Here is a 16,143-nt window from a genome sequence, read left to right as displayed (position 1 = left end):
CTGCTGAGCACTGGCTGAACACCAGGCCCTTGACGTGTTCTATTTCTTCAATTGCACAGACACCCTGCAAGGTAGGGAGGTATTATTTATTACCTGCTAAATACATTCCCACCATGGTTGTATTCTCCTGTAGGAGGACAATTTGGTAATACTGGTATTGATATCAATCAAAACTTAAAATACACAAACCTTCAACCCAGCCATTCCAATATTGGAAAGTCATCCCATGCGAGATTCACGTGTGTGCAAACGGGGTGCACATCCCAACACTGTACACAGGAGGCAACTGCTAGAAGCAACCTGAACACCTATCAATAAATCATGGTACATCTGTCAAAGGAATACAATGTGGCTGTTGAAAGATTGTCTCAATATGAAACCATCTGCAAGATCGACTGCTAGGTGAAAATAAAGGGGACAGCCGAGTGCATGGTGTTCTCTTACTATCTGTATAAAAAAGTGTTGTAGACACATGTATACATTTGCCTAGAAAATCTCTAGGAAGGTAGATAAGAAATTGTGACTACTGGTTACTTCTTGGGAGGCTAAATTGGGAAACAGGATGAGGACGTAAATAATTTTTACTGTAGACTTTCTTGAATTTTTATGCTACAGCTATTTTTAAATTTCTATTTATTTATTTTTGGAACAGAGAACAAAAATTTAAAAGGTGCAAAAAGACTGACAATAAAGTCTCTCTCCAACACCTGGTTCCCTGGCCACCCGATTCCTCTCCCCAGGGGTGACCACCGTTACTAATTTCTTAGTTGGATGGTAAACTCTTTCATTCAAATTTTTTTAAGATTAAGAAAGGTTTTCTGGGGCTTCCCTGGTGGCGCAGTGGTTGAGAGTCTGCCTGCCGATGCAGGGGACACGGGTTCGTGCCCCGGTCTGGGAAGATCCCACGTGCCACGGAGCGGCTGGGTCCGTGAGCCATGGCCGCTGAGCCTGCGCGTCCGGAGCCTGTGCTCCGCAACGGGAGAGGCCACAACAGTGAGAGGCCCGCGTACCGCAAAAATAAATAAAAATAAAGGTTTTCTAATTTTATTTATTTTTACATTTTGGCCATGCCGAGCAGCATGTGGGATCTTAGTTCCCCAACCAGGGATCAAACCCATGCCCCCTGCAGTGGAAGCGCGGAGTCTTAACCACTGGACCGCCAGGGAAACTCCAAGAGGAGTTTTTTTTTCCACAGGAGTGCCTGTGAGAGGGCACAGCTCACGCTGGCTGCTAGGGGGCCTTGGTAACTCACAGTTGAGGATGATCTGGGCGGCGCGGTAGAGCTCTAGATGGCACAGGAGGTCCAGCAGCTGCTGGACGGTGGCCTGCCGCATGCTCCACCACCACAGCAGCTCGCGCGTGATGCTCACGCCCTGCGCCCGCTCCATAGACTTGATCTTCCGCAGCTGGGTCAGGTCTGTGATCACATAGGAGGCTGGAAGGCAAGCAAAAAGGGATGCTTAGAGCCAGAAGGGCAGCCCCTCCACCAGAGGGTCACCATGCTGGCCCAGCTCTGTCCACCACAAAGCCACCTGGCCCCATCCTACCTGAAACTCCACCAGGAGCTGGGGTCCACAGGCAGCCCAAGTCATTCAGTGCCCGCGGGGACCAGCACACTCACACTTTAATGTAAATGTCAACTTGGTTGCCACACAAGACTTAGGAGAAAGACCAGTGGACGAGAGGGCCAGGGGCCTTGAGGTTTAGCTGCTTATTTGCTATGTGCAAGTCACTTCCCCAGTGGGATGGGAGGTTCGGTTTCCTCAACTGTAATAGAGAACTTGCCCTCCAAACAGAAGCCCCGAGTAGGCAGAGAGTTTTCTCTGTTCCGTTCACTGTTAGATCCTCAGAACAGAGAAGAGTGCCTGGCACAGAGTGGGGGCAGGGCCAGGACCAAAGTGAGGCAGGGGAGGCACCCAAGGCGCAAATTTGAAGGAGGTGCTCATTCTCAGGGCTGGTCCTGCACCTGTAGCAGCAGCCAGAGAGTAGGTGCCTCCTATAATTTTGCCTTGGGGGGCTTCCCTGGTGGCGCAGTGGTTGAGAGTCTGCCTGCCGATGCAGGGGACACGGGTTCGTGTCCCGGTCCGGGAAGATCCCACATGCCGCGGAGCGGCTGGGCCCGTGAGCCATGGCCGCTGAGCCTGCGCGTCCAGAGCCTGTGCTCCGCAACGGGAGAGGCCACAACAGTGAGAGGCCAGCGTACCGCAAAAAAAAAAAAAAAAAAAAAAAAAGTTGCCTTGGGCATCTCATTCTCCTCATCTCTAAGTCCCAGCCCTGGCAGGGGGAACTGAATGAATGAATGAATGAGTGAATGAATGAATCCACAGCCCACCATCCTCACAGAACTGCTATTAGGAGCAAGAGAGCTATGGATCTAAAAGCACTTTGCCAAGTCTGAAGCACTGTGCAATTTGCAGGGGGCTACTGTCCACAATACTAAAACTAATGCATTCCTTCTTTTCATTTTCTATTATAAAATGGTTGCTCATTAAAGAAAACTTGGAAAAACGCAGGGGAAAGAAGCTAATAAATTACACAGCATCCCACGAGGGTACTTTCCCTTCCGAAAGTCTCCCCACCACACGCACAGGGGTGCTTCTGGATCCAGTTAGTGCCAGGCTGTAAGTAAGACTGTGCATCCAGGCCTTATTTACTAACATTATACCATAAGCATTTTCCAAATTGGTACAAGCTCTTCATACATGGAATTTTTGAACGGTCACATAGTATTCTGCTGAGTTTCCTGAAGTGAGGGAGGCATTTTTTATTCCCCTAAACTAGGACTAAAATAATCGGACTTCAGTTCCAGGATTTCAGAAATCGTGGAGCAGGTATCTACGTGAACATCAAGTCATACATTCATTCAACAAAATATTATTGAGCTCCAGGCCTCTGAGAAGCTCTAGAGATACAGGGGTGAGTCAACCAGAAGCCCACGGAGCTTTTCTGTTTGAAAAATACAAACATAAGTGAACTGAGTGAAGAAGAGGAAGACAAGAGACCACGCCTATGTAATGAAGGGGCTTGAAGGCCAGGCTACAGTTTGAACCTGATCCTAAGAGCCACGGACACCAGGACACCATGGAAGACCTCAGAGCCAGGGAGGGACGCGATCATATTGTACAGTCCCTGTCCCTCTGGAGGAATGGGGAAGGTTGTGACAGCCTCCCACAGAGAGAAAGCCTCTGGGAGAAGTGCCCTGTTAGGGATGAGAAATTCTTGAGTTGTAACTTTAGTCACTGGAAACCCCAGGCCAGATTCCTGGTCCATGGGAAGTGATGTCAGCAGGGTCAGGGGCTGCCTCCAGCAGCAGAGAGAAAAGAGTAGAGGGAAGAGGAAGGAACCCCTTGCCCCCAGCCCTCCCTGCACACGAGCTCTGTTCGTGGGCTCACCTCCCACGCTCCGAGGCAGCGTGATGTCATGGGAAGAACAGAAGCCCAGGGCCGCCCCTGGGGCTCCACTGCGGCAGCAGAAGCCAAGCCCAGCCCTCACATCTGTGGGCTGCACTTTTCCTCACAGGCAATGCAGGAGGAAGAGGAATTAAACCCAGAGGTGCCTTGCAATGTGGACGTTGTAGCTCTGTGAAAGTGGCATCTCTTATGGTGTTGACCTGCCAGCATTTAACATGACCCTTAAAACAGGGTCAAGACAAGATAGAGATCTCAGGGGGATGAGTCACTGCCGAGCGCCCTGCTGAGTCCATGGCTCTTTGCCCAACACACACCAGTAATACCTGGTCATTACGGAACATTTGGAAAACGGGAGAAAATCAAAGCCCCCGTGATCATCCCACTTGGAAGACCCCAAGAAAAGCACTGGTTATACTCTTGTTTCTAATCTTTCAGGCTTTTCTATTAGATATAAAAATACATGCTTATGCCAGCAGGATGGTACAGTGGTGGGTTCAGGGCCCAGACTCTGGACTCTGAGGCCTGGGTTCAAATCTTCTCTCTGCTACTTACTTCCCATGTGCTTGGGGAACGCCCTTCACGTCTCGCCGTGCCTCAGTTTCCTCATTTGCAAATGAGGAAAACAACAGCACCTGCCTCAGAGGTTGTTGTGAGGATTAGATTAGTTATATGTATAGAATAATATGTATGTGATATAAATGTTCACTGCAATTGTCAAGCCATCTACACTGTATGAAAACCTGCTTTTATCCCCAATGGTTAACACTACGTGGCGATCATCCCTCCTGGTCTGACTTCCTGAATCTTGCAGGACACAGTAGACAACCTTGCCCATCTTCAAAGCCCTCTGGAGCAGAGGCGCACAGCTTCCTGAAGTGATCCGCCCTCGCCCTCGGGTGAAACGCCCTTTGTCCGGACTAACAAGACTCTTTCCTGGTTGAGGGAAGGGGAAAGCGTCTTGTCCCTTAAGCCTCTCAGCAACTCATCCCCATTTTACAGATGAGGAAACTAAAGGCTCAGAGAGAGGCAGTCACTCGCCTGAAGCACATAGCTGGGCAGGGACAAAGCAGGCCTGTGCACAAAGGCTGGCACACGCATGAGACAGCAAGATGGAGAGCCGTCCGACAGAGGAAGCCCTGCCCCAGGATCCCTGGGAATACACCTGGGGTGAGTGAAGCTGTGAGAAGCCTGGTTTCCCCCAAGGGCAAAAATGAACGCAGCCACAATCATAGGCAAACGAGCAGGAGGGAGCCACATTATCTGCCAAAATCGTCCAATCCAAAGAGCGTGCGTATTTGTGGCTGTGTGCTTTTCTGAATCACTTTATGGATTTTTCCACCTCCACTCCCCGGTATCACAATCAGCCCCAAGGGATGATCTCTTCTAAAATGATGCACATTATCTGTAATAGTCAAAGACTAGAATGTCATTTTAAAAAAAAGAATAAATTGTGGAATATGCAGTAGGATTTTTCAACCTAAAAAAAAAAAAAAAGACTCGCAGAAACCGAGACTCTTTAGGACTGGAAGGACAATCACAGTCGCTTACTGTGCTGAACAGAAAACCATGGAATGCTGTGACTTGCCAAGGAGCTGCTACCTGGGGGGCACGGCTGGCTCCCAGCCCAGTGACCGCTGACCCAGCACGGAGAGCTGGCCAAGCATGGGCTCCAAGCCGTCCCGTGTCCCCACCGTTCCCACATCCTTCAGCCCATCATTCATTCCAGTGGCACTGTCTGCCCACTGGCCGGGCACTGCCTCAGACACTGGGAATACAGGAGCAAACTAGATGCGTGATGTCCCTGCCCTCATGGCGCCGACATTCTACAGGGAGAGACAGATATAAACCAATAAGGAACAAGGTCAAAGCATGTTAAGAGGAATGAAGAAAATAAAACACGTTGATAAGAAAAAGAGGAAAGGGGGACAGGGTCAGCCTCTCAAACAAGGTGACATATGAACTGAGAAATGAAAGACTATAGCCCCCCAAAGACGTCAGTGTCCTAAACCCCGAAACCTGTGCATATGGTACCTTACGTGACAAAAGGGACTTTGCAGATGGCATTAAGTTAAGGATTTTGAGATGAGATTACCCTGGATTATCTGACTGAGCCCAGGGCTCCTTATCAGAGGAAGGCAGGAGTGTCCGATTCAGAGAAGATCATGACAGAAGCAGAGGTCAGAGGAAGAGATTTGAAGATGCTACCCCATTGTCTTTGAAAGTGGAGGAGGGGCCACAGGCCAAGGGACGCAGGCAGCCTCTAGAAGCCAGTGAAGGCAGGGAAATGGATTCTCCCCTAGAGCCTCCAGAAGGACAGCTGCCCTGCCAACACCTTGATTTTAGGACTTCTGACCTCCAGAACTGCAACACAATAATGGCTGTTTTTAAACTATTCAATTTGTGGTAATTTGTTACAGCAGCAAGAGGAAACTAACAGAGACTAGAAAGCTAGCCATGTGGAGGACAGGGCTAAGAATGTCCCAGACAGAGGAAACAGCAAGTACAAAGGCCCTGAGTCTGGACCAAGGAGGCCAGTGTGGCTGGAGCAGGGTGGGCATGAGAGGGTGTTGGAGGAGAGGAGGTCAAAAGTCAATGGCGCTCAGACTGTGCCAGACCCGGCAAGCCTGGTGAGGGATTTGGATTATAACCTAAATCACAATGGGCAGCTCCAGAGGACCTTGAACAATACTGGTGTCTCCAAGCCCTAAGGAGTCAGAGGTATTCTCCTCAGAGGATGTACAAATGCACATGAAGAGACGGCCAACATCATTAGTCATTACAGAAATGCTAATCAAAACCAGAGCAAGAGGCACGTCTCCAAGCCCTAAGGAGTCAGAGGTATTCTCCTCAGAGGATGTACAAATGCACATGAAGAGACGGCCAACATCATTAGTCATTACAGAAATGCTAATCAAAACCAGAGCAAGAGGCACTTCCCTGGTGGTCCAGTGGTAAAGAATCCGCCTTCCAATGCAGGGGACACAGGTTTGATCCCTGGTCGGGGAACTAAGATCCCACATGCCGCGGGGCAGCTAAGCCCGCGTGACACAACTACTGAGCCCACACGCCCTGCAGCCTGTGCGCCACAACTGGAGAGAGAAAACCTGCACAGCACAACTAGAGAGAAGCCCGAGTGCCACAGCAAAGAGCCCGCACGCCACAAGGAAAAGATCCCGCGTGCCTCAACAAAGAACCTGTGTGCCTGCATCGAAGACCCGGCGCAACCAAAATAAATAAATAAATAAACAAACACAGCGAGAAACCACTTCTCACCTGCTCAGATGGCTACAAACTCAGAAAGACAGACGATAACAAGTGTTGGGGGGATGGGACGTGGAGAAATTGGGACCCTCACACATTGCTGGTGGGAATGTAAAATGGTACTCGCACTTCCAAAAACAGTCTGACACTTCCTCAAAATGTTAAACGCAGAGTTACCCTATGACTCAGTAATTCCCCTCCTAGGTATCTACGCAAGGGAAATGAAAACGTAAAGGCACACAGAGACATACACAAATGTACACAGGAGCATTATTCATAATAGCCAAAAAGTGGAAAGAACCCAAATGCCCATCAAATGACAGAAGAATAAATAAAATGCAGTATGTCCACACGATGGAATGTTATTCAGGAATAAATAAAAAGAAATGGGGACTTTCCTGGTGGTCCAGTGGGAAAGAATCCACCTTGCAATGCAGGGGACGCAGGTTCGATCCCTGGTCAGGGAATTAAGATTCCCACCTGCATTGGGGCAACTAAGCCACTGCACCACAACTACTGAGCTCACGTGCCTCAACTAGAGAGCCTGTTTGCCGCAAAACTACACAGCCCACGCGCCCTGCAGCCTGCGCGCCACAACTAGAGACGAGAAAACCCCGCACACCACAGCTAGAGAGAAGCCCGCGTGCCGCAACGAAAGATCCCACGTGCCACAACTGAGACCCGATGTAGCCAAGAAATAAATAATAAATAAATCTTAAAAAAAAAAGAAATTAAGCACTGATACTTGCTATGACATGGATTAACCTTGGAAACATGCTAAATAAGTCAGTCACAAAGGACTACATATTGTATGATTTATTCCATTTATATGAAATGTCCAGAATAGGCAATGCCTAAAGCTGGGGGGAAATGGGAGATGTGTGTGAGAGTGCTGAGGGAGACAGCTGAGGGGTACAGGGCTTCTTTCTGGGGTAATGAAAATGTTCTAAGATTGATTTGGCGACGGACGCACAACTCTGCATATACTAGATGCCACTGAATTGTACACTTTAAATGGGTGAATTGCGTGGTAGGTGAATTATACCTTAATCAAGCTGTTTTTTAAAAAAAGTCATACACAGAGAACAGACTAGTGCTTGCCAAGGGGGAGGGGGTGTGGGGGAGGGATGGATTGGGAGTTTGGGATTAGCAGATTCGAACTAATATACATACTGACAGAATGGATAAACAACAAGGTCCTACTGTATAGCACAGGGAACTATATTCAATAGTTCCTGTGATAAACCATAATGGAAAAGAATTTTTAAAAAGAATGTGTGTGTGTGTGTGTGTGTATATATATATATATATATATATATATATATAAAACTGAATCATTTTGCTGTACAGCAGAAATTAACACAACATTGTAAATCAACTATACTTTAATTTTTAAAATTTTAGTAAAATAAAAATAAAAAGAAAGCCATAGGTGTGCCTTCTAAAATAGCCACAACATCCTAGAAACAGAAGTTGCTGTGGCCTTCACAATTGAGGCCAACATGGAAAACACTAGAGAGAGTCTCTTCCACAAAGTGTTTGCCCACTGCTCAGGAAACAGTCGAAGTAGTTAAATCACAGATCATCTGAGCAAAGGGACACAGTGCAGTCTAGGAAATCAGATGGTGACAGACATTCTCAGAGGTGCCCTGACTTGTTACCAGGGACAGCCTCTGTGGGGAGGCTGAGGGGCAGGGAGGGGAAAGATATTTACTTTCCCCTCTGTCCCAGGGGCGTGATTTACACCATTTAACCTAGTACATCTGTTATTTTTTTCCACAAAAAAGTTAATAAAAATACACACTGAAAGTAAAAGCCTAAATCCATGTTGCTAAAGAATATTGCTTGGCAAGAAAAAATAATTGTGATATAGTTTAAGTGAAAAAAAGCAGGCTAGTAGAGTGTACAAAATGATACGATTTTTGGAAAACGTATATACATAAATAAATATGGTTAGTAAAAAAGACTAGAAGGCATAAGACACCCAGCACCCTGCTGGCACATAGTCAGAAGCCAATACATGTTAGCGGCTGCTGTTGTTATTATTACTATTGGCAACCAAATGGTAAGAATGGTATCCCTTATGGGGATATATATACACATATAGCTGACTCACTTTCTTGTACAGCAGAAACTAACACAACATTGTAAAGCATTTATACTCCAATAAAGATGTGGGAAAAAAAAGAATGGTATCCTTGGGCTTCCCTGGTGGCACAGTGGTTAAGAATCTGCCTACCAATGCAAGGCACACAGGTTCGAGCCCTGGCCTGGGAAGATCCTACATGCCACGTAGTAACTAAGCCTGTGCGCCACAACTACTGAGCCTGAGCTCTAGAGCCCGCAAACCACAACTACTGAGCCCACGTCCCACAACTACGGAAGCCCACGCACCTACAGCCCACGCTCCACAACGAGAAGCCTCCGCAATGAGAAGCCCGCGCACCACAACGAAGAGTAGCCCCCGCTCACCGCAACTAGAGAAAGACCGCGCGCAGCAACAAAGACCCAACATAGCCAAAAATAAATTCATTAATTAATTTTAAAAAAATACTCCCTCCAAATTAAAAAAAAAAATGGTATCCCTGAGTGGTGGAGTTTGAGCTACTCTTTATTTCCCGCAGTACTTTGCAATAAGAGTGTATTATTTTTGTGACTGGTTTAAAACAGGATTTCTGAACCTCAGCACTACTGACACTTTAGGCTGGATAGTTCTTTGTGGAGGGGGCGGTTCTGTGCATTGCAGGACGTTTAGCAGCATCCCTGGCCTCTACTCACTACATCCCCCAAGTTACGACAACCAAAAATGTCTCCAGACATCGGCAAATGTTCCCTAAGGGGGCAACATCACCCCTGGTTGAGAACTACTAGGTTAAAATATATATTATTTCCTCAAACTGGATGGATAAAAACATACATGTTCTTTTTATTATTATCCTTTCCACTGTACATAAATATTATATTCCCTTTGTACGAATGGTATATATCATAATCTCAATTTTAAAGAAAATATAGATATTACTTTAAAAATAAAGTGGCACCAGTCACATTGACTTAAAACATGAACCTGAGAATAACTGTTAACACTTCCTTAATACTTACAAGAACCTCTGACACATAGGTGTCAAGTGCGTTTTATACAATTTTCATTCCTCATAACCACCGCCAGTTTACAGATTAAGAAGCTGAGACTCAAACAGGTTAAGCAACTTGCCCAAAGTCACCAGCTGGATGTGGTGGAGCCTGGAAGGCGCCTGAGGACCACACGCGCAGCCTCCCCCAGGATGCCAAGCCCTCAGCCAATCATCAGGCACAAACAAACAAAATACACCAAGAAGTTACGATGTCCTGGCGGGGCCAGCCGCCGGGGTTCAGAGCCCAGTACGCCACTTAGCAACGCCATACCCTGCCCCCCCAAAGTAACTCTACCTTTAAAGCCGTTTCGTCGTCTGTTAGATGGGGTAAGAGAAATAGGCACTTTACAGGCTGTCGTGGGAATTAAATGAGATAATCGGTGTCAGGTGCTTACATCAGGGCCGGGCACACAGTAAGCACTAGTCACTGCTGAGAGCGATCATTTTCGGCTTTACTGTAAACAGCGAAGTCGAGCCAGTCATTACTTAGCGACAGACTAACAGCAGAAATCCTCCGAAATCACCTAACACCTTCCAAATGACCACAGAGAGGGGGCAGCGCCTGCCCGAGGGCACACAGTGAGGCCCGGGTCCAGAATGGCAGCACAGAGAGACCCTAGAATCAGGACCCGCGTAAACAGGCGGGGAGGGGGTTTAGCGGGGTCGCAGGGGTGCCCACTCACCGAACTGCATCCAGTCCCACTCGCTCAGCGCGTCCATGTTGCGGCACAGGTCGTCCAGCACCCAGGCGGGCAGCTGGTAGATGTAGCAGGACATGGCCGGGCTCCGAGGGCCGGCGGGCCGGCAACGCAGACAACTGAGTCCTACGCGGCAGGACTCCGCTTCTCTACCGGCTGGCTGGTGGGTCCACCCAGCGCAGGCCGCCGGGGAAGTGGGCGGGGCTGGGCTTGGGCTCTACTGCCCCCCAGCGGTCACCGGGGTCGCGACGCCTCCCGGCCGGCTGGACCAGCGGCTGCGAAACCAAGAGGGTCAGAGCCGCCAGGAGGGGAAACAGGCCCAGAGGAGCAAGGGAATACGGGCAAGTCCACACGGGAATTCAGCGGCAGTCCCAAGAGACCTTCTGAGTCCACCTCCAGGTCTTTTGGCCCTCTGCCACATACGATTCCTTCAAGAGCTAGTCTATTAATTACCTGCTATATGTGGGGCAATGTTCGAGGTGCTGGAGATGCATAAGTGGAGAAAACTTACCAAAGTCCATGTTTTCATGGGACTTACAATCTAGGCGGGGGTGGGAGTGGGGGAGGAAACTAGCAACAATTAATAACAGCATTGAATAGGTAAGTTACATGAAATGCTAAAAGGTCAAAGTGCTGTGGCAGGGGGTGGGGGAAGGAAAGAAAAAGAGGAATGAGGTGTTCAGAGCGAGCAGGGGGAGGACTGTATTAAATAGGGTAGTCAGGATAGACTGTGATTTTTTTTTATAAATTTTATTTATTTATTTGGCTGCATTGGGTCTTCGTTGCTGCACGCGGGCTTTCTCTAGCTGCTACGAGCAGGGGCTACTGTTCATTGCAGTGCGTGGGCTCCTCACTGGGGTGGCTTCTCTTGGTGCAGAGCACGGGCTCTAGGCCAGCGGACTCAGTAGTTGTAGCTCACGGGCTTAGTTGCTCCACAGCATGTGGGATCTTCCCGGACCAGGGCTCGAATCCATGTCCCCTGCATTGGCGGGCGGATTCTTAACCACTGAGCCACCAGGGAAGTCCCTAGACTCTGATTTTAAGGGCTAATATTTATTGAGCAGCTACTATGTGCCAGGGACTGTTCTAGGTGCTGGGGTTCCCTCTGAAGAAAAAAAGGACAAAATCCCTGCCCTGGAGGAAGACACACAATAAGCAGTAAAAATGCTAAATAAGTAAATAATTTAGCACTGTAGAAGGTGATAGGTAATGTTAGGGAATAAAAATAGATTATAGTAAAAGAGAGTAGAAGTAGCTAATTGCATTATTCATTGTCTTAGAAGGTGATAAATATTATTGGGGCAAAGCAGAATATGGTAAGAGGAACTGGGGGGCAAAGTGAATTACTGAATAGGGTAGAAGGAGAACATAATCACTAGTATTTATTAAGCATTTATGATGGGCAAACTTCACCAAGGTTGTTTTACTTACTCCTCACAATGACCTTATGTGTTACCCCCATTCTACAGATGAGGAAACTGAGGTACAGAGAAGTCAAATAACTTGCCTAAAATCATACAGGTACAAAGTGGCAGAGCTGGGATTTGAACCCAATCCGTCTGACCACTAGCTACAAGCTGCCTCGTTATTGCAATAACTACCGTTTATCTATACCTACAATGTGCTTTGCATAAATCATTTTATGTAACTCTCATAAGCCTATGCTTTTACACAGAAGTAAATGGGTTCCAAGAAGTGAGGCAGTATCATCTAAGGCACATAAGCAACTAAAGCACCACTTTGCAGCTACAAACATCAGCTATGGAAAGAAGAAGGAAACTAAAAGGAAAGTGAGCAGCCCTGAGAACAAGCCCCATCTCTGCTACCAACAGGTTTTGCGACCCTGGACAACTCATGTCACTTCTCGAGCCTCGCTTTCCACATCCTTAAAGTGGGACTGATCATTCCTCCTGCTTAGAGCTGTGAGCGAAGGAAATGGATTAAATCAATTTACACAATTATAAACAGATTAGTTTATAAACAATCGCTCATATACTGATTAAATCAATTTAGACAGGGTCTTCCTTGCACAGAGAATGCGATCCAAAAATGGTAGTCGCCATTGATAATATTGAAAAAGCGCCCACTGGCCTTGGGGTCCTATTGGGATTTGGGTCCTAGTTCAGTCACTGTCTCTGGCTCTTCATCCTTGAGCCAGTTTGCAGTTTTTTCTTCTGTAAATTGGGTATCCTGCTCCACCCACTTCGAAGGATTTCTGTGAAGTCTAAACAGACCCCAAAATGCTCAGGGTAAACTGTAAAGTGCTGAGCCTCATAAGGAATCACTATTATGTGAGTGCACCTCCTTGGTGTTTGACATGGGGTGCATTCCAGCGCTCCAAGATTGCTTTTCAGGGGAAGTCTCATGTTGCAGCAGTGGTTGAAGGAGGAATTTGAGGTAGAAGAGCTCCAGGAATGGTCTGACGGAGGCTGAGTGGAAAAATCACCTACATCCCAGGTGCAAGGGGCAAAGGAGGATAAGGGTCCTTCTTTTTCTCTCCTCTATTTGTAGAGTCCCGGCCTGCTTTCCCCTCTGCTGCAAGCACAGAGCCGCTGTCCCTTGTAGTGCTTTTCCCCTAGGGCCAGGGGACCTCTTCCCCTTGGTGAGGCTTTATAACCACAGAAGGTTCGCAACAGCCTTGGCCCGTCCAGGAGACAGGTAGGCCGGGCAGCCCCTCTCTCTCTGCTGCCTCCTCCGGCCCCTGTTTGCAGTGTTCCTTCTTGCCCAGCTTCAGGGCTTGCGACCTGAGTCCTAGGATTCTTTCCTGCAAAGACGATTGAGTAGTTCTGGGCCTAAGCAGGCCATCTTAGGCACACGTCTTTGTCCCCATTCTTTAGAATATGTTCTTCAAAGTAAGGTCTTTGCTATCACTAATTAACAGAGTTGCCACTCACCTATCAAGTACCAGTCATTTAACACATATTATCTGGGATCCCCACAACGACCCTACAGGGTAGGTTTATCATTCCCATTCTACAGATGGGGAAACTGAGGCTCAAGTCAATTGTAACTTGTCCAAGCCAAACTGGCCAAGTGACAAGATTCAACCCAAGTCTGATTCCAAAGGGAGGGCTCTTTGTGCCCTATTATATCACCTCACCCTGAAAAATTTCCTGTGACCCTGCACACATGTCTTCTCCTAATTCGCGTTTCCGTGACCAACAGCCTCCACACCAGGATGTTAGAAACAGTTATTGAGGCCGAATGTGATTAGTGATATAGTGTGCCATTTTGACCTGTTCATGTTTAATTCCCTTGAAGTTACAATCAGAGGTTTGCAATCCCCGCTACACCTTAGAATTAATCATCTGGGAGCTTTAAAAAGACTCTACAGGCCCAGCCCTACCTCCAACCAGAGACCCAGGCACGATTGTTCTGGGCTGGGACTCAGGCGCTAGCATTTCAAAAAGCTTCTCGGGTAGTTCTACTCATGTGCCAGCAGAGTTGAGGACCCATGTGACATCAGGAAGATGGGCATGAAGGAAGGCTGATGAAAAGGAAATAACCACAGTAAGGCTTTTCTGTGTACTTTGCACATATTTTTTCTTTTCTAATAAAAATAACGTTATTGGTTTTTCTGATAGTATGTGATCACTGTCTGAAAAAAGGAGTGAATTAAGAAAAAACCCAGGGACTTCCCTGGCGGTCCAGTGGTTGGGACTTGGCCTTCCAAAGCAGGGGCTGCGGGTTCGATCCCTGGTCGGAGAGCTGAGATCTCACATGCCTCATGGCTAAAAAAACAAGACATACAAAAAAAAAAAAAAAAAAAAAACAAGACATAGAGCAGAGGCAGCATTCTGGCAAATTCAGTAGAGACTCGGAGGATGGTCCACATCAAAAAGAGAAAAAACCCAGTCCTAGCCTTTCTTCCTCCTGTAGAGGGGGAAAGCCAGTTCCCCCTTCTGTGTTTCTCCTTACCTTTGTAAGCCAGCAGGACCCTATGGGGCCTTCCCAGAACAGACAACCCACACCCCTGCCACCCCCAGCATCCTCTGCCTCTCTTTTGTCTGTAGAAAACCTTTAGGCCCCTAGGCCTTCCTCAAGTTCCAGAGAGTGAATTTAATCAGCAATGTGAGAAAATGCAGAAAGAAAGGGGAACAGTCAAGCATGACAAAACAATAACAGTTTAGCCATTAAACAAAGTTGAGGACTTTTAGCTCCTCCTCAAGGGCTATAGGTAATATTCTGAGCCAAATTCTTTGAACGGTTTTGCAGATACTAAAACCCCCACTGGGTGGAAGAAGTTAACCTTACACTGCCCACAAGCACGTAGACCCCAGACCAGTTGGGACCAGAAGGTTGATGTTGTTGACTCCCAATTATCTCATCCCCAACCAATCAGAAGAGTGTCCACTAGCTGACCACAAACCCCACAACACCCCCTCCCTCACACTGTCTTTAAAAACCTTTTCCCAAAAGCCTTCGAGGAGTTCAGGGTTTTTGAGCACTAGCCACCTGGACTCCTTGCTTGGCGCCCTGCAATAAACGCTGCACTCCCCTTCACCACAACCGGGCGTCAGTAGATTGGCTTTACTGCACGGGGCAAGCAGACCCAAGTTTCGTTCGCCGACAGTATTACACACAACACGTCACTTCTGACACTCTGGTCACCAAATGGAGGAGAGGGGGTAGTTTCCCCACAACAAGCAATTCTCTGTGACACCAGCTGGGCGTCCTACAATTAAACTTAATTCTAACACTATCTACCTGGAGATAAGTGTCAGATCCCACAGGTTAAGGGCTCAGTTCTGCAAGACTGCCCTCAACCCCCCTTCAGATGCCAGTCCCAAGTAGTAGGTCCCCAGGTTACCTCTAACTTCCATCCAACTTGGCTACAAATCAGAGGTTCCCAGGACCCCTCCTCAAGTTCAATTAAGTTGCTAAAGTGGCTCACAGAACTCATGGAAACACACTTACCAGTTTATTAAAGGATATGATAAAAGATACAGATGAACACCCAGATGAAGAGAAATATAGGGTGAGATCTTCGAGGGTCCTGGGCACAGGAGATTTGGTCCCGGTGGAGTTGGGGTGCATCACCCTCCCAGCGTGGGTGCGTTTGTCCCCCTGGAAGGTCTCTGAACCCCCTACTTTGGGAGTTTATGGAGGCTCCGTCAAGTAGGCATGATCAATTATGAACCTCATTTTCAGCCCCTCTCCCCTCTCTGGAGAAGGCTGGGGCGGGCTGAAAATTCCAAGCTTCTAATGATGGCTTGGCTTTTCTGGTGACCAGACCCCATCCCGGAGTCCTCCAGGAGACCACCAGAGTCCTCTCGTTAGAACAAAAAGGTGCCGCTAGTGATCTTATCACTTAGGAATTTACAAGGGCTTTAGGAGCTCTGTGCCAGGAACTGGGGCAGAGACATAGCTATATCTATATCTATATGTCTATGTCTATATATCTATATCTATTCCATTATCTCAATTATCTCAGAGAGAGAGACACAGAGAAAGAGAATGAACACCTTCCCATAATTTCATCCTGGATGGGCCACCATTATTAATACTTTGCTGTATATACTTTCACATATTTTTAGACCTCTATAAAATTAATTTTTAATATAAAAAATTTTAAAACAATTTTCTGTAAATGTTTTTCAATTAATAATAGTTTTTCATGTCCTTAAATAAGCATCTACC

At 47.4% G+C, this 16,143-nt stretch overlaps 1 protein-coding gene across 1 annotated transcript in view; it reads right to left on the bottom strand.

The window, feature by feature from the left end:
- Window positions 1–10,627, bottom strand: part of IRAK2 (interleukin 1 receptor associated kinase 2) — a 58,456-nt gene extending 47,829 nt beyond the window's left edge. Inside the window, exons 1-2 of the mRNA XM_060023046.1 lie at window positions 10,489–10,627; window positions 1,253–1,435 (exon numbers count right to left, since the gene is read on the bottom strand). Coding sequence (XP_059879029.1) covers window positions 1,253–1,435; window positions 10,489–10,582 — 277 coding nt within the window. The 5' untranslated portion in view covers window positions 10,583–10,627. The remainder of the gene's footprint in view (window positions 1–1,252; window positions 1,436–10,488) is intronic.
- Between the last annotated feature and the right edge of the window lie 5,516 nt (window positions 10,628–16,143).

The sequence above is a fragment of the Delphinus delphis genome, chromosome 10 (assembly GCF_949987515.2).
Source record: "Delphinus delphis chromosome 10, mDelDel1.2, whole genome shotgun sequence".
In the NCBI taxonomy this organism is placed as follows: Eukaryota; Metazoa; Chordata; class Mammalia; order Artiodactyla; family Delphinidae; genus Delphinus; species Delphinus delphis.
This window is presented reverse-complemented; position numbering and strand designations above follow the sequence as displayed.